Source organism: Sander lucioperca, chromosome 7 (assembly GCF_008315115.2).
Source record: "Sander lucioperca isolate FBNREF2018 chromosome 7, SLUC_FBN_1.2, whole genome shotgun sequence".
Taxonomy (NCBI): Eukaryota; Metazoa; Chordata; class Actinopteri; order Perciformes; family Percidae; genus Sander; species Sander lucioperca.
The window spans coordinates 13,776,057-13,800,362 of NC_050179.1; the positions used below are offsets into that span (position 1 = coordinate 13,776,057).

The 24,306-nt window shown below is 42.6% G+C and overlaps 2 protein-coding genes across 3 annotated transcripts in view; one reads left to right on the forward strand and one right to left on the reverse strand.

Annotated features, from left to right (window-relative positions):
• The window catches only part of vwf (von Willebrand factor), a 23,828-nt gene extending 9,678 nt beyond the window's left edge, over positions 1 to 14,150 (reverse strand). Inside the window, exons 1-30 of the mRNA XM_031293431.2 lie at positions 13,871 to 14,150; positions 13,667 to 13,718; positions 13,373 to 13,516; positions 12,995 to 13,097; positions 12,650 to 12,858; positions 12,269 to 12,390; positions 10,934 to 11,153; positions 10,023 to 10,145; positions 9,819 to 9,930; positions 9,660 to 9,706; positions 9,414 to 9,550; positions 9,177 to 9,315; positions 8,682 to 8,782; positions 8,384 to 8,579; positions 8,088 to 8,303; positions 7,465 to 7,711; positions 7,251 to 7,345; positions 6,794 to 6,945; positions 6,595 to 6,698; positions 6,378 to 6,516; positions 6,098 to 6,232; positions 4,415 to 4,561; positions 4,155 to 4,295; positions 3,406 to 3,504; positions 3,144 to 3,300; positions 2,399 to 2,566; positions 2,116 to 2,251; positions 1,696 to 2,005; positions 312 to 1,479; positions 124 to 228 (exon numbers count right to left, since the gene is read on the reverse strand). Of these exons, the coding sequence (XP_031149291.1) occupies positions 124 to 228; positions 312 to 1,479; positions 1,696 to 2,005; positions 2,116 to 2,251; positions 2,399 to 2,566; positions 3,144 to 3,300; positions 3,406 to 3,504; positions 4,155 to 4,295; positions 4,415 to 4,561; positions 6,098 to 6,232; positions 6,378 to 6,516; positions 6,595 to 6,698; positions 6,794 to 6,945; positions 7,251 to 7,345; positions 7,465 to 7,711; positions 8,088 to 8,303; positions 8,384 to 8,579; positions 8,682 to 8,782; positions 9,177 to 9,315; positions 9,414 to 9,550; positions 9,660 to 9,706; positions 9,819 to 9,930; positions 10,023 to 10,145; positions 10,934 to 11,153; positions 12,269 to 12,390; positions 12,650 to 12,858; positions 12,995 to 13,097; positions 13,373 to 13,516; positions 13,667 to 13,718; positions 13,871 to 13,876 (5,230 nt within the window). The 5' untranslated portion in view covers positions 13,877 to 14,150. The remainder of the gene's footprint in view (positions 1 to 123; positions 229 to 311; positions 1,480 to 1,695; positions 2,006 to 2,115; positions 2,252 to 2,398; positions 2,567 to 3,143; positions 3,301 to 3,405; positions 3,505 to 4,154; positions 4,296 to 4,414; positions 4,562 to 6,097; positions 6,233 to 6,377; positions 6,517 to 6,594; positions 6,699 to 6,793; positions 6,946 to 7,250; positions 7,346 to 7,464; positions 7,712 to 8,087; positions 8,304 to 8,383; positions 8,580 to 8,681; positions 8,783 to 9,176; positions 9,316 to 9,413; positions 9,551 to 9,659; positions 9,707 to 9,818; positions 9,931 to 10,022; positions 10,146 to 10,933; positions 11,154 to 12,268; positions 12,391 to 12,649; positions 12,859 to 12,994; positions 13,098 to 13,372; positions 13,517 to 13,666; positions 13,719 to 13,870) is intronic.
• Positions 14,151 to 16,907: 2,757 nt separating this feature from the next.
• On the forward strand, positions 16,908 to 23,858 carry cd9a (CD9 molecule a). 2 transcript variants are annotated; one of them, XM_031293365.2, is made up of 8 exons: positions 16,908 to 17,150; positions 19,952 to 20,054; positions 20,247 to 20,344; positions 20,785 to 20,859; positions 21,024 to 21,125; positions 21,976 to 22,065; positions 22,429 to 22,512; positions 22,631 to 23,858. In XM_031293365.2, exons 1-8 carry the CDS (start codon positions 17,082 to 17,084, stop codon positions 22,694 to 22,696), a joined length of 687 nt encoding a protein of 228 aa, XP_031149225.1. In that variant the 5' UTR covers positions 16,908 to 17,081; the 3' UTR covers positions 22,697 to 23,858. The 2 variants fall into 2 exon arrangements, with proteins under 2 accessions (XP_031149225.1, XP_031149226.1); XM_031293366.2 differs by lacking the exon at positions 16,908 to 17,150 and adding an exon at positions 18,491 to 18,656.
• Positions 23,859 to 24,306: the final 448 nt, after the last annotated feature.

The window sequence follows — 24,306 nt, forward strand, 5'->3', positions numbered from 1 at the left end:
TCATCGTGAAAAACAGACAAATTGAAGACAGGTAGAAGTAATAACAAAACTACACATCAGTGAAATGCAGTGCACATTACATTAAAAATGTAGTAGGATATTTGGGGGCTGGGTCACACTTACCTATGTCAGCATTATTGATGAAAGCTTTGACAAATGTCTTCATGTCCTCAAACTGCTCTCCAGCCTTCAACAGGAACAACACATCCACAGGCTTCTTACATGGCACTGTGTAAAGATATGCTCACAAATTAACACAAGCTAAGGACTCCTTGTGGAGTGAATGATTGAAACAAATGTGTCTTCTGTACCTGAGGTTGGAAGGCTAGAGAGTGTTGGGAGGACCAAGGGTGGCAGTGTAGGAGAGCGAGGCCTAACTGTGGTGCGTGTGATATTGACTACACGATCTACCAGGGTCGTCAGACGGTTGTAGTCATCAACAATCAGCGGGCGTTGAGGGAAGCTTAATGGTAGCAAGTCAATCTCACGTATTTTTGATCCAACACCAATTGGATACACTTGTGTGTGGGTGCTCGTAGATGGCGGGCGAGTTACTGTGTCAGTTGGCGGGTTTTCTGTCACAAGGAAGACCAGCTGAGGAGGGGTGGGGCCACGTGAAGGCTGGACCGTAGCCATTTCTTGAAAAGTCGTAGTGACAGCTGCGCCTGTGTTCGTCTTACTTCCACCCCTCCAACGGATCTCCCTCAGTCGTTGCCGCAGCAGGGTCCTCTGCCCCCTCAACTCCCACCGATGGATCTCCACCGTGACAGTTACTGAGTACTGGATCACAGTAATACGAATGACCTCCTCCTCCTCCTCCATCAGCTGTGAGATCACTTCCTCCAGGAAGAGGAGTGACTTGGTAAAATTGACCTCGCCGACTGCATCAGAGCCTTCCAGGATGAAAGTCACATCTTTGGCTGGAGAGATGGAAGATGGCAATGTGGTGAGGGGAGACAGGCCAGAGGGGGAGGTGGATGTAGGAGTGTTGGGGAGATGTTGTGTGGGGTTGGGCTCCAGGCGAGGAGCCAGGGTCGTGGTGGTTGTGCCCTGCCGAGCTTTACCCGAAGTGGACTTTGGCGTTGGAGGTTTCACCACCTCAGGCTCCATCCCCAAGGTACAGAGGTAATCATTCAGCTCTAACAGACGATCAGGCAGCTCACCTGTGCTACTCAGCACATAGGCCCTGTTTTCTGGGTTGGCCTTGGTGATGTCATTAATCTGCCCCATGTTTACCCCGGGACCCAGCGCCACTGTCAGGGTGGTGATGGCTTTCCTGCGGAGCATCTTGACCATGGCACGGACAGGGCGAGGGTTGGCACTAGCAGTCAAGATGATGGCAATGCGGCCAGCATTGTCACGCTTGTTTTTGTCATAGATGTTGATAACTAGATACTTGACAGCCTCATCCAAGAAGGCTGCATCTCCCCCTGTGTAATGCAGATCATGCACAGTCTTCTTAAACAGCCACTTCTGAACCTACGGGCATAAATGAAAAAAACAACAGGAAGATCAAGCAACCAGGCGTAGACATTTATGATGACATTCTGTTTCCGTGAGTCAGCAAAGCAGCTGATTTCTGGGCGAAATTTGAATGACTAATGAATTGTTATTCCACAGAATTCTTAATCCGTCACCAAATATTTGTGCAGACTTTTTTGCTGTGTCACATATGTCCAATATATGTTTATCTACCTGCAGGTCATATGTTTTGACTCCAGAGTGGTATAGCAGCACTGTGGCTCGGGTGTGAGCTGAGCCCATGCGGAATCGTTCAACCACTCCCAGTATAAACTCTTTGGTTGCCTGAAATTCGTCTTCACTCAGGGCTTCTGAACCATCCAACAGGAATGCCAGATCCATGGCGCGGTCACACGTGCCCTCGGGCATCAAGGTGGTGAAGGGCAGGGTCGTGAAGGTGGCATAGGCAGGTGTTGGAGTGGGAGTCGTGAACATGGCAGAGGAGGCACAAACTTCACAGCTCAGTGTGTTGTTGTCACAGTGACTTTAGAAAGAAAAACAAAGCATCTTAAAAAGTGCAAAGAATCAAATTACAAAGCCATAATTACCAGAAAATATGCATACTTGTTGCAGAGTGTTCTAATGCATGATTACCATATCTTGCAGTGGTCGGGGTCATTGTGGTTCAGGATGACCTTGTTGCCGTGGGAAATTCTCTGACCCTCATGGATACACACCTGACACTGAGAGGGATCTACACAACGCATGGCCACCTCATCCAGTAGTTGGCCTAATAAGAAAAAAGGCTGAAACTCACCTACACTATTTGCATATTTGTACAAGAATATATCCAATTATTTGTATATTGTATTAACATTTTGCATGCTTAAAATATATTTGCATTTGTAAGAGTCTGTATGTCCAGTATTTTTGGCACCTGGGGGGCAGTAGGCATGGCAACCTTCCACACATGAGAGTGAACAGTGCAGGGGATCTGGGTGCTGGCAGGTGATCGGACAGGCAGGGCCACAAGTGTTATACCTCCACTGGCATAACTCCTCCCCTACACCTGGGCCCTTGGGGTTCAGCTCCTCACAGCTTATGGCTAAGGTGACAAAAGTTAAATTATAGAGTTTTATTAACCATGTGACGCAATGTGGTCTCTGCTTTTGACCATTCCTAACTACATAGGTCTCTATCTTCAAGACAAATATAATCTCTGAACTGCATAATAAAGTATTCAGTAATGTAGAAAAACAAGATAATTACATCACATTGGAGAGTACAAATCCTTATCTGAAGAAATTCAGGTTAACTATCCATTCAGATAAAATAGCTACAAAAGTGTTAACTCTAGTTAATAACACAAAAGGTGTTATGTGGGGGAACAATAGCTATACTGAAAAGTAGTGGTGTGGTGACTGTGGTATGTTGTTAAGTTGATCTAAAAAAGGAGAAGAGCTGCATGGGAGTTAACTTGTGTCTTAGACAGAATTCTTTAATTATTATTTTGTTTTGTTTTTCTGCTACTTGATTTTGACAGCTTAGAAGACACTGCTAATTGGTTTAGCTTGATCGAGCAGCCATGATGTATTTTCCTGACAACAAAGTATAATTCAGACAAAAAATAACTGATGGAAAGGATAAATGTCTGGAGCAATGGAGACATTCTTCACACTCACGGCAAAGATCATTGGATCTCCAGCTGATGGATACACCCCTCTCTGAACAGGCCTGAGCGTAGGCCGCGATGACATCACAGAAACACGCACAATCGCCCACTGAGGGACAAGAGCATGCTGCTTCCACACACATCTCTACATAGGGCTCTGCATCCACCTAGAAACACAATACACAATACACATGTTAAGAAAGACCAAGTGCATGAACCGAACAATGCATGTAGTGTCGTGGGATATATAGTGTGTCTGTAAATACACTCACCTGGCTGTTACATTCTCTGAAGAGAGGACCAGTGATCACACGACATGACTGTTCCACCGTTACCAGCTTGACAATGTTGTCACTGCAAGGCGCGGGTATCTATACACAGAAGAACACACAAATTTAGTGCGACAGTATCTACATCTCATCCTATACTAGAAATGTAATAGTCATTTAAGAATCAAACTAGTGTTTTTGTATTTTTCAGAACATTAACTACAAATCATGCATACTTTACGTGATGGCAAACCTATTTCCAAAGCATAATTTACATTTTAAGGTTGATTTCAATCCTTCCAGGCAACCATTACATTTTAGTCAGACAGTATGGTACAAAACTCGACTCGCACAGACTTGCCTGAGGTAAGTCATCCATCACGGTAAACATGTAGTCTGCCCATTGACAGCCCATCTGGTATACTTATACTTGCCCACAAACAACAAAATTCGAGAACAGGACCATGTATGGAACCTTATTGCATACAACAATAAGGTTCCATACATGGTCCTGTTCTCGCAGCCAGATCTGAGGCACTTTAGGACCATGGAATTTTGTTGTATACAAAATAATAGTAGTATACAATAAGGTTCCATACATGGTCCTGTTCTCGCAGCCAGATCTGGGGCACTTCTAAGCCAGTCATATTAAAAGAGCTGGCCCTAAATTGTCCTGAAACCAAAGCTAGAGAGGAAATATGTTATTTTGTAATTTGAGCGAACTGACCCGTTAATCTAAGAGCAGACTTTACCTCTGTTACATCGGCACAGCTGGGAATAACCTTCCACGAGTTCCCAAAGTGTGAGGAGTCCACCTCCAGCTGGTTGTTACTGCTCACCAAGTCGTTGTTGACGTTCCCATCAAAGTTACCACACAGGCCGCACACCCGGCCCTACACGCAATAAAATGTATGTATAACAAATATATAAACATGTTTAATATAAAAAAAAAAATGTAAATAAAACCAACAAGGTTCAATCAGTCAAAAGTAGTGTCATAATACATACGTACCCCGTATGTGGCTGAGATGTGAACCAGGAGGCGAGTTCCCTTGTCCCAGCTGAGGGAAATGTGTTTCCCCAGCAGCACGGTGTAAAACTGACCAGATTGCAAAATCTCCACCTGTGAGCTCTGTAGCACCGGCCTCTTCATCTTCACCTATAAGAGAGAAAGATTCCAGCCATGGATGTATAAACTCACAGGTCACATCTAAAAAGTTTGGTTGCAAGACTGAGTAAAGCTAAATATAAGTTATGAATGTGTCAGACATCTGACATTTGGTTGTGTCTGATAAAGTTGGCTGCTTTACAAATTACAAATTTACAAATTTGTTATGGTTTTATATCAACATGTAATACAAAAGGCACCACGCTTGTCCCTGCATTAGAGTGATTAACCATATTCTGTTAGGCCTGCTGCTGTGCTGCTGCTGCTGCTGCTGCTGCTGCTGCTAGGTAGCTCTCTGTCTCTGCTCTCCCCCTCCCCTCTCTGTCCTTAATTGCAGGAGTGAAGTCTGGTGTGCGGGAGTCAGGGTTCCAGCTGCAGCTCATCTACACTAATCACCTCTGCTACAAATACCTGGTCAACCTACCACTCCTTGTTGGATCATAGTCAAGATGACACGTTAGTCTTGTGGCTGACTTTACCTGTTTGTATTTAACTCTTGTGTTTTTGCTCGCTCTGATTTGTTCTCTTTTTGCCTCAGTTCTTGGAACCTGACTCCTGCTGCCACTTCACTCCTGTCATCCACCATTCCTGCTCTCTACACTGTATCTCAGGATTATTGGACACAGACACTTGGACATTATGGTACCACTCCCGCTCTGTACCCTGGATCTGGAATCATTTGAATTTGGACTTTGCTTATTCCCGGTTGCATTCCTGAGCTTGGACAATTGTAAATAAACCTGTTAACCTTTCATTTGACTCTGCGTTGTTGTCTGCACTTGGGTTCAACTTTAGTTTCACACGTAACATTCAACATACATGTAAAAATCAGCAACCTGTGCCGACGATGTCACGGCCCTAAATCCAACTTGTATTGCGAGCAGTGTTGGGCAGGAGCGGCGCTACAGTGGGTTTTTTTTAACTACTAAGTATTTTAACTACTTCTGTAAACACTTTTCTCTATTAATCTTATATGCTTATTGTTAAGTGACTAATCAGATACCTAGTTCAAGTTGCGCACATGCTCAAAGGTGCATGGCTACTATGCATGTATAGTACATATACAAACCTAAATTACAACCATATCGTCTCATGAAAAACAATAGGGCGATAGAAACAGGCAGGTGTAATGCTCTCCCTGAGGAGAAAACGCATTGTTTGCTGTGTGATTTAGCTGTGATTAAAGACAAAGTCCATTTCATGTCATTGTTTTTTATGATGATTTAAGGACTACTTTTTTAGTAAAATGTTCATTTCTTAAGTCCTTCTGGTTGTATGATTATAAAAAAAACTTTGCATTTTAGGAAGGACCTTTTATTGTGACATGTTATGTTTGCAATGTTATATGTAAGAAGTTATGTTCATGTCTAATGTCTTTCACCACTGCAACAGTATTTTTGGTGTTTTTTAGAAAATCCTATGGGCTGGGCACTTTGTGTGCATGACACACTAAATCACATAACTGTGTGTGGGTATGTGTGTTAGTATGGGTATGTGTGAGTTAGTATGGGTATGTGTGTGTGTTACCTCTCCATGTTGCATTACGATCAACCCTCCCTGGTAGAAGATCGTGATAGCTTTTGCACAGCGATGTCCCACAATTCCACAGGCCTCATTCTCCACCAGCACTCTGAATGAACCCTCCTCTCCGTTACACATATCCTATTGTTAGTGAAAGTAGAAAAAGACAAAAGTAGGGAAAGGATAGAGAGATTAAATGAAATAAATGCATGTTGCATTTTCCTATTTTGACACCAGTCTATTGTTCAATCAACCCTGGAGTTATTTTTGAATTTCTGTCTCTTACCTGGACCAGGACATATTGGCAGAGGCCGGGGAAAGAGTATTTGAAGCCATCAAAAGTGATGTAATGCCCTTCCCCCACAGTGCGGCACACACCATTGCACACCTTCTCTGTGCAGCGCCACTTCCTGTTCTCACACACACTATAAACGAGAAGGTCTGTTAAGCAAGCACATTGCAGGTATTCTCCTTCATAACCACGTATGCAACAAGTATTATACCAGGTGTTGCAGTCCACGGAGATGGCCTGTCCTGATGCATATGGCCTGTTGTTATGGTAACAGGGACACTGTTCCGGTGCAATGCAGTCTCTGCGGTGACGTACCTGAAATCAATCCGCTCATCAATCAGCATGTTCTATTTTAGAGGTTTGGTGCTTTATCTAAAACACACACACGAAGATAAGACACCACCACCTACTGTGCCGGGAGGACAGAGACAGCCAGGGATGCAGGCGAGGCTGACACAAGGCAGATCCAGATTCTGGCATGTTCTGGCACACTCAAGGCCTTTTTTTCCTGCATCACACTCTGCACGGACTAAGGGAGGAAAACACTGGGCTGACCGGCGCTCTGCATACACAAAAACAAACACCAATGTTACAGATCAGTTCAGTAAAATGTAAAATGAATAAGGAACTCAGGAAAGATAATAAAGCAGTTTAACTTTAATTGCCAAGTAAAACTAACAGGATTATTTACAGTGATCAGACCAGAGAAATACTATATTGGCCCAGTTGTTTGCAGCATTTAAGGGTGGCAAAGTCTCATGGTAAAAACAAATGGTCAAATGAAAGACACCATATTGATAGTGAATTATACAAGTCACGAAACACATGGACATTGAACAGAGCTCCTGTAAAATATTGAAATTGTACCTCTGGATGGTGCCGTGTCGTCATCATAGAAGAGGTCAGACAGTGAAGTACTCATTTCAGGGGAGCTACAGTGCATGGTGCCATTCTCACAGTAGCTACACACACAGGCACACGAGAACAACACAAAAAGTGAACGTGTATCTATTAACCACAATAATCATTAGCACATCATAATTGGCATAGTCTGTGAATACACACATTGACAGTCACTGACCAGATGCTGCTGTGATCCGCGTAGACATCACTAGGCTGGTAAAGCTGTCCATCGTGCAGGCAGGTGCACAGGTCAGCTGTCACACATTCTCCGGAGTCGCTCAGGTACTTTCCAGCAGGACAAAAGCAGCCCTCCTCACACACCCTCTCCCCCTCACATCCAGCCTCAGCGCCAGACAGAGCACGGCACGTCCGGTCGCACACACTCCCACAGGCTTCATATACCTGGCCTCCAGTGCACTCCAGCTCTGACAACATCAAATCCAGGTAGGGTTAGGGATCTAGTCTCAGTTAAACTGTTTTTATCTCTAAGAAATAGTGTACCCAACTTTTCCGTTCCCAGAATTATGATAGATCTTTGTTGTTTGTAACAACTGTTACTGTTGCACTGTACTGTTGTTGCAGTACTCTTGCAGTACTCTTGATGATACAAATATTCAAATGTGGTGCTGACATCCTGACCTTCCCCTACGTAGAGCTATGGCAAACCCAGATCATTATTGTACTTTGGCTTTTGCTCTACAATGCAGTTTTCTGTCTAAAAATGGAATGAAGTGTTTGTATGGTTACTAGTGTTTGTGCATATGAATGATGAGCTGTGAATGGGTTCAGTGTGAGAGTTACCACAGAGTGAGGGAGACCTCCAGTTGAGCAGCACTCCTCTGGCAGTGCAGGCAGCTGCGTAGGCAGACAGAGCAGAGCAGAGGCACTCCTCACCGTTCACACATGCACACACATCATACCGACAGAACCGCTGGAACGGACCCGGGTTCACCAGATAGTGGCACGGACTGAACATGTCTGACATCATCACCGAACATGCCTCTTCTGCAAAACGCACTAAAAGGTGCAGGAGGGAGTAGAGGTTAATGATTTTGTGGTTTTTGTGCTGATGTGTGCATCTATACAGAAATGTATACCTCTTTTGGGGTTAATGGCACATGGATCAGTCTCATGTTTGTGGGTAGATTCACAGTCTCCGTTGATCCTCCATGACTGGCCAAACGCCTGAGGACCCGCCTCGACTAGACCAGATCCAGACAAGAAGTCATCACCTTGGTTACCATTAAAGTTACCACAGAGGCCGCAAGTCTGCCCTTGCCATTGTGGTCCCAGCTGGGGGTAGGTGGACAGAATTCAGTTAAGTTGTTTGCTAATCTTTTTGTTCCATATGTACCATTATCAAAAAAATCCATATACCCATTTAAATTGCTCTACCTTTAAAAGCACACGGCCTCGCCCATCCCAGTCCAGATGAAGGTCATCTCCAAACTTTACACGCACAGAAGACTGCACAGATCTCTGGATATGCAGGCGGCCTGTAAAATTGTACACACAGGGACCTGACTAGTTGAAATCAATATGATGATAAACGATTAACAATCCTTTCAATAACTTAAAATTATTTTGCTGATAATAATGATCACAAAGTTGACCAATCTCCAGAAATCAGGTCGACAAAGATGGATTCATTGTTATTTGATGTTTATATGCTGCTGTTGACTGGATGTCTTCTCTGTTTTCAGAATGGAAATTGTAGTTTTTGTTGCATCTTTGAGCCAATGTTTTGTCCTCTTCAGAAGTGCAATATTTTCAGTACTTTCTCTGATCTACTTCAGGCCTTATCATAAGTATGATACCATATACAGAATAATATGCTTAGAGGGTCTATAAAAGGTAGATCTGATCCACTATTGTGCCAAAGCAGCATACCATGATGCATTGGGGTCTGGATGTCCATGCTGTTGACAGAGACAATTCCTCCATGCTTCAGCTTCACTGTCATATCCTCCAGAGAGGACAGGCTGAGTGTCACTGAGCGTGTGCACACAGCATCCTGATCATCTGCACACTGAAACACAATACCAACAACCCAAATACTGTAGATTATAAGCAGCTAGAGGCATGAAAGTGAAAAGAAGAAAGTGAAAAATCCCAAACATCCATTACCTGTACGTTCTCAATAATGACAGAAAACCCATTATCTGTGCAATCTCTTGCCAGCAGATACTGACAGTGACCAGTGAAAGTGAAGAACTTGTTGTCAAAGGTCTTGAAGTGAGACTGGCCCACCACCAAGCACTCACCTACGCACAGACAATGAAGACATAACACCAGAAATTAGCAACCCGGGACTTTATTTACCAGTAGAATGTATAAGTCAGTGCATTGACTACTACTGTACATCTCTCTCACCAGGGCAGACTTCATTGGTGCATTCCCAGGAACCGTGACGGCACACACTGCAGGAAAGGGACAATTTAGTCAGGGAGCCTTGTATTTTTTTAAATAGCAGTATTTCTGTATGAGTGTATTTACTGTATACGTGTTCCAGCATGCATATTGCTCCCTCACCAGGTGTTGCAGTCCTGAGAGATAGTGGATCCTGGTGGAAAATGTCGTCCCATGTGCACACAGGAACACTGAGATACCTCCACACAGCGAATACCATCCAAAACCTTACCCACTGAGAAACAAACACACACCATGTTACAGTACAACTACTAGTAACAGAGCAACAGAGAATGAAAGAAGGAGATACAGTGAGTGGGAGGTTACCAGGGCATGTACAGCCATCCACACACTCTTCCTTGCAGACCTCCTGGATGTTGAGACTATGGCAGGTTGTAGAGCAGGACTTGGTGCATTCACTGTACTGCATCCCAATTGGACACCTGGGGACTGAACACACAAACACACAAATTGAAATCATTAATGTGACTTCATAGCTTACCACTACTTTCTTGTGGTGGAATTTCCAGCTTACGAACTCTTGCTATGTAAGTTGAGACAGTGGTACCCCAGGTCTCATTCAGGTCAGTGTCCAACATATAATCTCATACACTTTCCAGGCAGAGGAGTACTTCAACTTTGTGTCTCCATAGATTCATGAATGATAAATTAATGTTTTGTTTCAGGTCTCCTTTTGAAGGTCGGTGGGACTGCCACACTTTTGGATACTTCCATAAGAGAGAGAGGTAGGCTAAACTAGGCTTTAGCATCTGTGTTTTAGGCATCTGAAATATCTTTGTTTACATTGAAGGTTCAGCTAAACTTAATGCCTCCAGCATGAGTTTTAAATACACCTTCAGGGGGCGCCTGGATAGCTCAGTTGGTAGAGCGGGCGCCCATATACAGAGGTTTACTCCTCAACGCAGCGGGCCTGGGTCTGACTCTGACCTGTGTCCCTTGCTGCATGTCATTCCTCCCTCTCTCTCCCCTTTCATGTCTTCAGCTATGCTGTCAAATAAAGGCCTAAAAATGCCCAAAACATAATCAAAAAATAAATAAAAAATACACCTTCAGGAAGACAGGAACTTCAAAAGTTGGGATGGCACCTACACTGTACTGTGTAATCCTAAACTCTCCTCATTTGAGAATTCATTATATGCTCCTGTGTAATTCATCAAAGTCTCCCGAACCTTCTTCAGGTATATGAAATGAGTTGTGCTGTCCTGACAAAAACTTACAGCACTGGCTCTCCTCCAGCCAGCCACGAAGGAGTATCCCGTGGGCGTGGCACGTGCGAGCGTACTCCAACAGGAACGGACAGTAACAGTCCTCCTCCTCCCTCTGGTCACAGTGACATGCCTCCTCCTGACACAGCAAAAGGAACGCCTCAGGAGAGACCAGGTGGGCACAGTGCAGAAACACGCTAGACGTCTGCAACACGCTGCAGCTGGACAAAATCTTCACACACACACACACACACACACACACACACACACACACATGCAAGATTAAGTTCAAAGGAGTGATGTGGTTAAATAAAGGGGAATTCCAGGACCCCAGTTCTTTGTGACTGAAAACATTAGTATTCTTGTTTTGTCATGCATGAGCTGTTGTGTCTTGTCAGCAGTAAATAAGAGGCAATGGGTTTCAACAATGACACTGGGTGGGTTTTAAGATGAGCTACTAGTGTTATCATGATTAAAGATATTTGTATCAATAAAAGGGGGGCCCTGCAGAAAATGTAACCCCTGAGTTAGGCAAAGAAAGAGATAAAAGTCACTAAGTACCAGTTGAAATTATAAAACAAAATACTTAGATATATTGATGAAGATATACTGTATTAAGCTCTTAAACTAATATTCTAACTCAGTCAGACTTTGGGTGTTACTGCACGAAGCCCAGTTATACACTGAAGGAGCACCCTTTCCTTCAGAGACAGAGGAAATATCTCAGCATATACTGTTTATATATTGCAGTTAATGAAGGAAATGGATCACATGATGCTGATGACATCTGGTGGTTTCACGCTAACATGTAGCTTTTACTGGTTTCATCACACCTGGGTTTTCTTGTGGTATAAAATGTTCTCGCTAAAACTAGCTGATTTTTCAGCCTACACACAACAACTATAATATACATGGTACAGCACTGCACTCAGACCTGTCTGTATATGTTTGTTTACTAGCTGTTCCTTTTTAATGATACTCATTCATACTGTATATGCACATTGGCACCCGGACGAAAATGATTTTAATAATAAATAAAAAACTGGAAGAAACAAGTTAAAACTTTGACTTGCATAGTCATGATTATAAGATAATAGGTAAAATGTATATGAGATTTTTGGGGGCATCTTATGCCTTTATTACATAGATAGAAGAAGAGAGGTGAAAGAAATGAGGAGAGAGAGATGGGTAATGATTTTCAAGCTGATGTGATGTGTGAACCGGGGACGTTGTGGTCCATAGTTGGCACCTTAACCCCGGGGCCACCAGGGCAGCCCATGAAATCCTTACAGATGTCCTTACACATGTATGTGAGCATGTGTGCGTGTGTGTAAATTGTCCTCTCACCGCTGTGGTCTCTTTTGTGCTGTTACAGGACTGGCTGGGACTTGAGACACGTCGACATGACTGATCAGCTCCCTTCACTGCCCACGAATTCGCAAAATCATAACTGTCCTCTGTCGGAAATCCTGAAAACACAGACATAAACGAGTTGAAGGATTTCTACTTAATCTCATCCTACCACTACTGTTCCTCTTGCTTTCTTTCACCTTGTTATCTTTTCCTGTACTGACCTGCTACTCTTCCTGTTGCTGAGTGCTGGTGACTCAAATCATTTCCTAGATTCCACTAAGAATGAACTCTCCCTTGTTTCACTCTCCAACATTCACATATCCCACATACGCACACAGTTATAGACTTTGACACCATTTGCCCGCCTGATCTTACCCTCTTGAGCAGTATATTCATCAGCTGATACAGAGTTGAAGTTGCCACAGAGGCCACAGGTGCGGTTGGCATGGTGTTTTGTCAGTGTCAAGGCGATGTTGGCTGCATTATCAATGGTAACAGTGAAGCCAAACTCCTCACTCCAGAGCTTATAAAAGCCAAGCTCTGAGCCCACAAACACAGCATGAGATGCATAGGGAACAGATAGTCTGCAAAAAAGGAGATACACATCAAGCCTCCCCATAATCATAATCAAACTATGGGGTGAGTTTTTCTGCAATAAGGCAACATGAATACACACATACATTATGATTATTGCATGCCACCTTAATTGTATTACTCAACCTTTTTCCTCCTTGTGAAAGCCGTCCGTCTACAGACAGGTGCAGCTCAAAGGCGTCCCCCAGAAACAGTGTGACTCCAGTTCTTTTGCCATTGACAAAATCACCTGGGGATAGAAACACACATTTATTTAATTATCAAAACTTAGACTGACAATTATGTCTGAATTTACAATAATGATCTTTGAATCTTAAGAAAATTAAAAGGGAGGATAAATGAGTAAGCTATTTCAAATGTCAGTACAAGTACATACACTGTTTTTTATCAAACCCAAGGCAGTGGCAGTATGCACAAGCCACTAAGCTACACTGGATGAGCATCAGATGTCATTAGAATTCCTATCTGTTTGTTTCTTTATAGAATTGTCTGAGTGTGACTCACCCAGCAGTGTGAAGGAGCGATGGCTGCAGTCTCCAGCCAGCAGGTAGCTGCAGTCTCCAGGAAACTCATACAAAACACCGTCAAACGTGTGGACGTGGTGTCGTCCGAACAGACTGCATCTCCCGGTCATACCTGCCACGCAAGCTGGACATACGCATAATACACTTATAAGAACTGACTGTAGAAAGACAAGTGGGGATCTTATGCAAAACATTTTACATGTTAATTGCCTATAAGACAGTGTCACTTTTGAGTACTAAAAAGAATTTGCACATCCTCTGATGTCACACTCACCTGTCAGATGCAGCAGAACCCAAATTTCTCGCAAGTACCTCCACATACACACCTGAAACACAGATTAATATGCCCTCCATTATCATCACCATCACCTATACCAGCATCATCCTCTCATATCTAAATATCACATTACTGTGTAGTGTGCACTGCCTGTTTAAAAAACTAATCTTTCTTTAGTTCTCAAACTCCAGTTAGTCCTACCTCCATGGCTCCAGTTAATCCACAGAGTTGCAAGGAAAAGGCAAACACAATCCAAAATTGGAAAATCCAAATGTTGCACTTTTAGACCTCACACAGTCAAGGCATAATGATGCAGTGTGATGGTCTGTGTCAAACCTAGGCTCAACTGAGAAGTTGGTTGAATGCTCAACCACCCTGGAATCTATTTTATAGCAAAGAACGTACCCCCGCCTAGCTGCCACTGGCTTTTCTTTGAGACCCCTCCCCTCGCCAGGTTATGTCAAAAACGGCAGAATATCACTCTGTCCAAAGACTAACACCGTCAAACGCACTCAGCAGGACAATACCAGGATATGCCCACTGATCGCCTGGCTGAGTGATTGGGCTACACATACATATCTGTATCAGCGCCAACCCAAACAACTTATCTCACGCAATAACACATGACTAAGCTGCCCCAAATCACACACACACACACACACACACACACACACACACACACACACACACACACACACACACACACACGCACACACACGCACGCACGCACACACACACACACACACACACACACACACACACACACACACACACACACACACACACACACACTCTGGGAACGTGTATGGATCAACACTCCCAGGTGCAAACTTCCCCTATCATCTGGCAAAAAGACAGTATTGTGCGTCTAAATATATGCCTATCCAGTGCTGTGCAACACTGTGCTCTGTTTTAAAATGTTTTAAAGCCCTGTATGCCCTCACAGGTGTTTTCATTAGACCTTTCTTCAGGTTGATGTTGGGTGCAGCAGCTGTCCTGGAAATGGACTTGGTATACTGATAACTATGATAAAGTTATAAGCTGTCAGGTCAGAACACTCTGTACACGTCCACATAGTCCTGAGGGTCTAGTCAGGCATGTTACATGAAAACACCTGTGGGGGTGGGCCACGGGTGTATAGGTGCTTGTGTGTAGGTGCTATTATTAACATTAACAATGGCTCTGTTTCATTCAAGAGTCCCAATAAGCCATGACAGTTTGACAGCGAGTCAGCATGCACAATACCAGGACCCTGGAACTGAAGCAGCTATGTATATGATTTCAGCAGTTTTCCTACTGTGACATGTCATGAAATCTATGAAAAGCCCTGTAGACCTTTTTCACGGCAGACATTTGACTTGTCATAGCATGAAAAGAAAAGGTGACGATGGCTCAGTTCCATTAAGTGTCCCAGCAGCAGATGCCAGCGAGCCAGTACGCACGATACAAGGACCCTGGAACTAGCTCACCTAATTAGAATGCAGTTTTTTTACAGCGACAGTGACGCTGGTATTGTTTTTACCTGGGGAGTCTGTGTGTGTCATCATGGAACAACATGTTCCTGGAGACACTTAATGTAGCAGGACTACCACAGAAGTGGTTTTGAGTACTGAAAGGTGTTTCTTTGTCTGTCTGTGGCCAGATTTTCTCATTGCAATAGCACCACAACTGTGCAAGATGCAGTCACGAAACTTCACAGGTGTGTAGCTGAGATTAGAATGAAGGTTGAGTTCAAAGTTGGTTGGGGTCCAAGCAAAGGCCCTGGAAGTAAGGAGGTAGAGTAGGGAAGGGGCCTTGGGCCCCCCAACTTTACGCCCCTGGCCCGATTACTGTGCAAGATACAGTTAAGAAATTGTACAGGTGTGTAGTTTAGACCAAAATGAAGGCTAAGCTCGAAGATGGGTGGGGTCCGAGCAAGGGTGAAGAAGTTGGGGGGTAGGAAGTAGGGAAGGGGCCATTGGCCCAACCACTTTATGCCCTTGGCCCGATTTGGCATCATGGCTGGTATGATCCCATCACAAGATGGTCTCTGGTAGTGGCCGGGTTAGCTCAGTTGGTAGAGCAGGTGCACGTATATAGATATATTACGCCTTGACGCAGTGGCCGTAGGTTCGACTCCGACCTGCAGCCCTTTACTGCGTGTCATTCCTCCTCTCTCTCCCCTTTCATGTGTTCATCTGTCCTATGGAAATAAAGGCCCCGAAAAAATAATCTTTAAAAAAAAAAAGATGGTCTCTAGTATTAGTCTCATTTTTTTTAATTTACAACAATCTATCAAGTTGGCAGTTGTAAATTTTAAGAAATTGTTGATAATGGATTTTTGGTCCAGATCATCTGTAACTCTTTTCCAGGAGATAAGTGGTCAAAGGACTGTTCTTTCTGGTGAAATTCTTAATAATGACCTGAACTATTAATAACTAATCTTGTTTTCATCATTAATAAAGCTATTAGTTACAACTTATAAACCCTTTATTATGGGTATTATTATCAGAAAGTAGTGCCCAGTGTCTGTGGATATAAAATGTGATGTACACTTCAGCAGTAATGGTTAGAAAGCTTAATGCAGAAAGCAAAACCAACATGCACACAATACACATACTAAAATAAATGATACTACAAATAGTCAAAATTATGTTTTGAATAATAAGAGGTTGGCCACTTTGTGTTTGTTTGTCTGTGTGTGCGTGTGTGCTGTCTGTCTGGGAGAGAGTAGCTCGTGCACCGTGTTCATTCATGTACAGTATATTCAATCCGTGAACGCGCCTTTCTTATACTGGCAAAATTACGTCATCGCACGGCCCGGGGTGCTGCAGGAAATCGCGGTCAAAAAACCACCGCAGGCTGCTGTTCAGGACATTGCTGTACCGTCGTATGCAGGAAAAAGACACACGCTGAGCACAGACGATAGGTTCCCGATGAGAGCTATCATTAAATGAAAGTAATTTGTAATCTTATTTGGAGACACTAAAAATACTATTAATTGCAATACAAATTGAAAATGCATACTTAGTGTCACACATGTTATTCCAAGCCCCTCTATATGAATATGATAACTATTATTGTGATGAAAATGCCACCAAAATGCTAAAAAGATCGTTACATGAAAAGTGTGATAGCAGGCTACAGATTTTTTTTTTTTAATTTAGAGATATTTTAGAAAGCAAACGGGAAACCAAATAAAGTAAGAATTTGTAAGAAATAAAGTAAAAATCTACAGGAGGTTTTGCCTTTGCAGTCCGTTATGTGTGGGGGCGGTCCACTACAGGCGCGCACAGCACGGCGCGCGTATCAGTGCCGGCGCGTCTGCAAATAACCTCATTCTGCATACTAGCTGTTATTTAGAAGGTCTTCTATTCCACCGTGGGTTTGAGGTGATACCAGCAATAGTGAGATCTAAAGCTCAAGTACCGCCATGGCTGCACTGTCGGGAGGAGAGATGTGCATCAAATACCTGATGTTTGCCTTCAACCTGGTATTCTGGGTGAGTTTGAAGCGAGAAAATGTATTGTTCTCATAGAAAAATATATATCCTGTCTATGTTTCATATATATATGTGTGTGTGAGTGAGTAAGTGAGAGAGAGCTTTGCGTGCATGCGCATTCGTGTGTGAGCAGGATACTATACTGAATGAAATTATACGACGTCCCAGATGCAGAATCATACCAAGCGTCCACAGCCTCGCTTACTTATCACAGTATATTCTAAGGAGCCCCCAGAATTATTTGTGGCACTGGCCACCACTAAACACAAAGTGTCCCAATACGCGTAGAGACCAAGCGGGCAGGAAGAATAATCCCCAGTGGCCAAGTGACCCAGTTCCACCGTGCAGACTACACTCAGGAGTTTGCGCGCACGGCATTCTATGCAATGGGGGGGAGGGGGCGCTTTATTGTGGTGGAGAATGTGACTGATATAATAATAATTAAGACTTCTGCTCCCTCACGTGGTGTGAAAAGTTGCGCATGTCGGTGAGCCAAACTGATATCCCATAGGCTATTTGTGTCCTCCTTAGCCTGCAGGGTGTGTCTTGTTGTGTCCGTTTGTTTGTCATGTGTGTGTGTGTGTGTATGTGTGTGTGTGTGTGTGTGTGTGTGTGTGTGTGTGTGTGTGTGTGTGTGTGTGTGTGTGTGTGTGAGAGAGAGATAAAAATGATCCAGGCAACAGAACCAATCAAAAGAAAATCAACAGTGTCATTGCGGAACAACAATTTAAGCAAGCAGGAAGGTGACTATAAAGTGTAACTCTGTAAGCCTGTCCACAGTGCAGATGATCCCCATTAAGCAGGAAGTGAAGATGTGACACTGGTCATAACCCTGTTCATGCAGCCACAAATGACAGGACACGGATATCTGATCTCACCCATGCGCAGCTTTGTTTCAGTGAATCAAGAGCAAGGTTCACGGACCTTGCTTTCAATAAAAACAGCTTCTGGGAGTAGGAATGGGAAGTAGTCATATGTGGGAGCAGTCTATTGATTGTAGTTACACAGTTCAGACACCAGAGCAGTATTATATGCTGCTAGGCAGGTATTTAAAAAAAAAAAAGCTTTTATGTCAACATGCCTCGACAGAGCCCTCTGTGCTGCTACCTCCCAGTTCATAAAACCCTCTATGCGGGCACAACCTGCACAAATGCAGTAGTTACAGACACAGACTGTACATCCATGAGAATGGGACATAAGAGAGGAAGGAACACTGGCAGGAATTCATATAGCATACACAATGGAGGTCAGTTTTTCAGGTAACACAGCTCTCTTGCCACTCCCTAACTGAATAATCAGGTGACTGTACGAAGGCGTGGTAATGAAAACGCATTCTCTTTCCACCACCTTTTTCAATTGACACCATTATGCTTCACTTCCTCTTGGGAAGAGGTTAGTTATTAAATACTCATAGCGGTGCATTGTGTAGACTGAATCAACATGGCTGTCGCTGGGGGAATCAAGTGTGTGAAATATCTCATGTTTGTATTCAACTTTATCTTCTGGGTAGGTGTGATTTCTTTTTTATTGTGTCTTATTGTAGTAGTTGTGTGTGTGTGTGTGTGTGTGTGTGTGTGTGTGTGCGTGTGTGTGTGTGTGTGTGTGCGTGTGTGAGAGAGAAATAGAGAGGTGGAGAGACTTTCTTATACATTTGCACTTTTGTGGTTGCTCTAATCTGCCATTTTCTTCATAATATGGAACATTTAAAAAGAATATATACAAACAAAGTATACACAGTGAAAAACGAAAGCACAGTAGTACATACACAGAAACACACCATCTGAGATTGCTATCTTTCAGTTAGGCTTTCAAAGTAAAACATTCATTGACCTTTCTATGCTGACAAGCCCTATAAGCACTGTAGTGTACAATATGGCATCGTGCCAGGCATTTACAGTGTAAATTACAGGCTTGTGCATGCATGCATGCATAATAATGTGCAGGCAGCTATGTGTTGATGGATTCACATGCTACTTTGTGACAATATTAAATAAATATGTTGATGAAGAAGGGAATGTGTGAACATTAAAAAAAGCAAAAGAACCTTGTTTTTTCTCTCTCTTCTCTGATTGTAAGACTGGTCTTGTTTCCTAGTTAGGCACAATTTTTGAGGAAGTATAGAAAGAGTGCGCGGTGATTGGGCACGTCAATAAATCATCACATTTTGAGGCACCCTGGTAGCTCACCTGGTTGAGCGTGCGCCCCATGTACAAGGGCAGCGGCCTGGGGTTTGATTCCGACCTGCGGCCCTTTGCTGCATGTCATTCCCCCTCTCTGATGTCTTCAGCTGTCCTCTCAAATAACTTTCACGTGATGGGTAGCCCCATGAAGCCAGAATAAAAATTGAACCCAGTGTAGACAACATACTGGTGTTGTTGAAGAGTTATATATAAAATGAGGACTGTGGAAATCTCTTTCTGGACTGAAAATTGAAACAGAAAAAAAACTGTAAGGATGAGACCTGGAGAAGGCTTCCAGATGGGGCCTGTCAGTGCAAATTCCAAGATGACAACCAACGCAACCGAGAAAAGAAGAGTTATAAAATTCAGACAGCAACAAGATAGATATTAATTGGTGTGGTGTAATCTTAATCAGCTAAATGAGTTGACAAGTGTGAAATATGCATAAACATGGAGATGACACATAAGAAAAAGTATTAAGCTTAAACTTAATTTCTCACTGTTACACCCTATAGTAAGATTTATCCTGCAACTGTACAGTCAGACTGGCAGTGTGCCATTTAGTGCTATAACTAATTGCAATACTGTATGTGAAAATGTATGTATGTTTTTGTGTTTCAGCTTGCAGGCACTGCTGTCTTTGCTATAGGCCTGTGGCTGAGATTAGACCCAAAGACCAAAGGTCTGTTTGAAGGACCAGACTCTCCATATGTGTTTTACACAGGTAAGATGCGCTCAGTCCTTCAGCTGGAACATTATCCATTAGAATAGAATAAATCTTTATTGTCCACCAGGGTGGAAATATTTCTTTGGCTCCAGCCATTATCATTTAAGCAAAGCTTAAGTAAAGTTTTGTATTATGTCAGCTTTGAGAAACCCTAAATATGCTTGTATGTATCTGACATTCTGTGTGTAGGTGTGTATATCCTGATAGGAGCTGGAGCACTGATGATGGTGGTGGGTTTTCTGGGATGTTGTGGGGCCATCCAGGAGTCCCCCTGTATGCTGGGACTGGTTCGTACCACTTTTATATGCTTCTTTTGACTAACATAAAACGTTGACTCTTTAACAGCTCCTTTCTCTCTGGCTGAGTGAGTCTCTGTTTTGTAGTGATCTCACTCACAAGCACTTGGACTTATTATCCTATTCCACTTGAGCAAGTGTGGATTGGTGACTGGCCTTGGGCTCACTGAGAAATATTGACTACATTTATCATTGTTTACTGAACAGTATCAAGGCCAGAGAAGATTCTCTCAACTTCCCTGCACTTGTTCCCCCTCCCTCGTGGCTCTAATCTTCTTGTACTAATCTCTCAGGAGGAGGAGCCTATGTAAATTGGGTTTAGCTACACTGACCTTACATGTTCACACATGCACACAAAAGACATGCGCACATGCATGCATGCACACATTCACACGATCAGCTGAGTTTAATTTTGTCTCTCCTTTTTGCAGTTCTTCTTTTTCCTGCTTATCATATTTGCTATTGAGGTTGCGGCTGGAATCTGGGTATTTTCCAACCAAAGCAAGGTAACGTGCAAGTTCAAAGAATGTTACATTGCCTGTTCATAGATAAAGAAATACAGCATCCAAAACCTAAAATAAATCACAAAATTAAAGGTACGGCAATGAAAAACAAAGTGAGTGATGCATGTATATAAAATATTTTCTCCCGTCTTGCTGCTGTGTTGCAGGTGGTGAATGACATCACAACATTCTATATGCAGACCTACAATAACTTCAAGACAACAGGAGATGAGCGCCTTAAAGAGACTCTGCGGGTGATTCAAACCGGGGTGAGCCACATCTGCTTCATTTCTGCTGCTTTCTAACAATTCAGACTGAATTAGCTCTTATCTTAAAGGAATTTGGCACAAAAGGTATTTTCAAGCAAATGCAATGTATTCCCATGGGAAGTTGTCTTTGTCGTGAAAAAGAATTTAATGTCCGTAACACTGCTTTTAACTCCCATATTTAATACAAAGGCAACGTTTCGACCCTGAGACCCAGCAGGATCGAAACGTTACCTTTGTATTAAATATGGGAGTTTAAAGCAGTGTTGCGGACATTACATTTTTTTCACTTTAGTATTTTTCATTTGTCCTGCATCTGCCAGAAGGTGGGATGTGCACACAATTACTTTTATAAAAGTTGTCTTTGTCACCTAGCAATACTTTTCAAAACTCTACACATCAAGTATTTTCAATAATGGTAGATGACTACAGTAGAAGTTGCACATTTAGCAAATTACCTTAAAGGAAAAGTTCCACATTTTAGGAAATAAGCTCATTCACTTTCTTTTGTTAGTGTGATTAGCCTATAAAAGACTGGAAAGAAGGGGAAACAGAAAGGTCAACACAACTACCAGCACCTCTAAAGCTTACTAATGAACACGTTGTATCTTGTTTAATTTGTGCACAGTTATGTAAAAAAGGTTTTAGAGAGAGGTATGTGCTTTAACTATTTCTTGCATTTTATACATGCACTACTTATGTGAAACTCACTTAACTGTGACAACAAGACTTTGGGAACTAAAAATTTAAACAAAATGTTAAACTAATCCTTTAAAACACTTGGAGTTAGATATGTGTTTTTCCTTCCACCATTCCTTGTTCTCTAAAGGTATGACTTTGTGTATGTTTACAGCTGAAGTGTTGCGGGCCAACTGGCACTGTAGTAGATATTGCCAAAGACACGTGTCCCCGGGGAGAGCCACTTGAGGAACTCATTACTAAGGTACAACTACCCTGAATGTGTGCATAGATTGAATGCCAAAACAGCAAGGTACTTCAAGAGCTAAAGAAAGAAAATATATTTCAATACAAGAGACGATAAAAAAGATCTAACAGTTGTCAGACATGCTTCAGCTCTGTGAGAACTGGGGCAATTACTGTATGCCAAATACATAATGATGGACTGACGTGTGTCATAAGTTAATCAGTCTTCCCTTTGCAGACTAATTCCCTCAGCCTCCTTGCAATGTTACTATGGCAACAATGGTTTACTGGAGCCTGCATGCTCTGAGGCTGTCCGTTGTGTGTGCCATACCACAAGCTATGTTCAGCATAGGTTTAAAGGAATCATGCTTGTGTGTTGCAGAGCTGCCCTGACGCCATTGATGAAGTGTTTGACTCCAAGCTACATATTATAGGAGGAGCGGGCATCACCGTCGGTGTTGTTATGGTAAGTGTGATTAACTGTAATTCATCAAATTCCAGTGTCTGCTGCCCTTGATGATGAACTCAGTGCAGAGAAAAGCCAACACAAACACAAGTAATATACATCTCCCTCTTTCTTACAGGTGTTTGGGATGATCTTTAGCATGCTCCTGTGCTGCGCCATCAGGAAGTCTAGGGAGGTGGTGTGACACCCACCACCACATCCTCAAATTCTTGTTTATGTTGCATGATGTCATTCCTAGAGTCAGATGACTCTCCACTGCCAATAGAAACACTGCTTGTTCAAGAGGGATAATCTAAGCTAGCCTGGGTGCAGATATTTCTGATTATTACATAACATTGGTTATAACTGTGCTGCTGATTAGGCTTACCTTCCTGGACTAGATGAACGCAATGTGGTTATTAGGCCCAACTATAGAATATGTGTCATCTTTGCTTCAGTGGCAATGACACATATGTGGCAATGTAGGACAGAAATGTGTAATTTTGTGGTCATTTGATTGAAATTAGTGTTTGTGAACTGCTAATTATCTAAACAAAAGATCATATTATTATTATTATTATCATTATATATTATAGTATACTGATCACATTTCTACTATTACTTGGGGTCACCTACCGACGAGAAGAGTCACGGATCAGGGCCACAAAAATGGCAACCACCACCACTTCAGCACAATACAGCAGTAGCCGATGAATTTCTAGTCCTTTTTCTTACAACACCGAAGTCAAACCATGGCGACTAGTAGCCAATTCAATGCCGAGCTGTGAACTGCTGTGATTGAAGTTTCTTCCAGCTTGGTATTAGAGTAGCATCTCGGTTCCTTTGTTGTTACATTTTATTTGTTCCTTCCTTTCTCCAGCTCCTAACTTGCCCTTTTTAAAACCGCCTTTAATTTTTGGCACGTTTTGTAAATGTCTTCTATTTTTATTTGTAACAGATTTATACACTTAGGTGGTTGTATGGTACATGTGGTTTGATGATGTATTTTATAATGTTCTTTTCATTTTACAGATTGGGTTGATTTATACCATATGCACTATGTTTCACTGAGACAAAAAATAATGACAGCCAAATAAACCAAAATGTACTGACTGAGTTCGGTCTGAGGGTTTTACATTATGGCATGCAATCACTCACGTACACACAGTAAAAGTCAAAAGAGCTGTAATTCTTTTATTAAGCTTATTCTCAGACGGTCACTGAGTAAAGTTCATTAACTAGATAGCAAAATTTCCACTATTAAATTGACACATTTTCAAATTGACTCTGCTCAGCATGTTAGATTTAGCTGTGTAGGATATAGGGGGCATGTAAGGGTTAGAAGGGTGTAGGCGCCTTGATAAGACTGAAAACAACATCCAGGTTCTTTTCCATGTGCGCAGTGGAAAAAAACATTCTGAATACTCCCCCCAGCTCTCCTCTCTTTGATATTTGCGACCATCAAGCGTGACTCATAGTTTGATCCAAAGCACAAACAAAGAACTGTCTTTGTTTCTGAGTCATGCCATCACGATTAATTTACGGAAAATGTATGATCAAAACTAGGGCCGCACACTGATTAAAGTAAACGGTGCACAATTATACATGTCAGTGAGTCAGTCAAGCTATTTCTAATGACTTACTATTTCACCAAAAAGAGGTGAGAATAGAGTTAGTGTTCCTCTGATTATAGCAAAAGGAAGTACACTTTGATTTGGTTGTTGACAGCTGGGTGTTGCCCTCTCAGACACCCCACCCCCACTATTGAGATAACGCTGATTATAAAAAGGAGTGTGTATATATGTGAGACGGTAT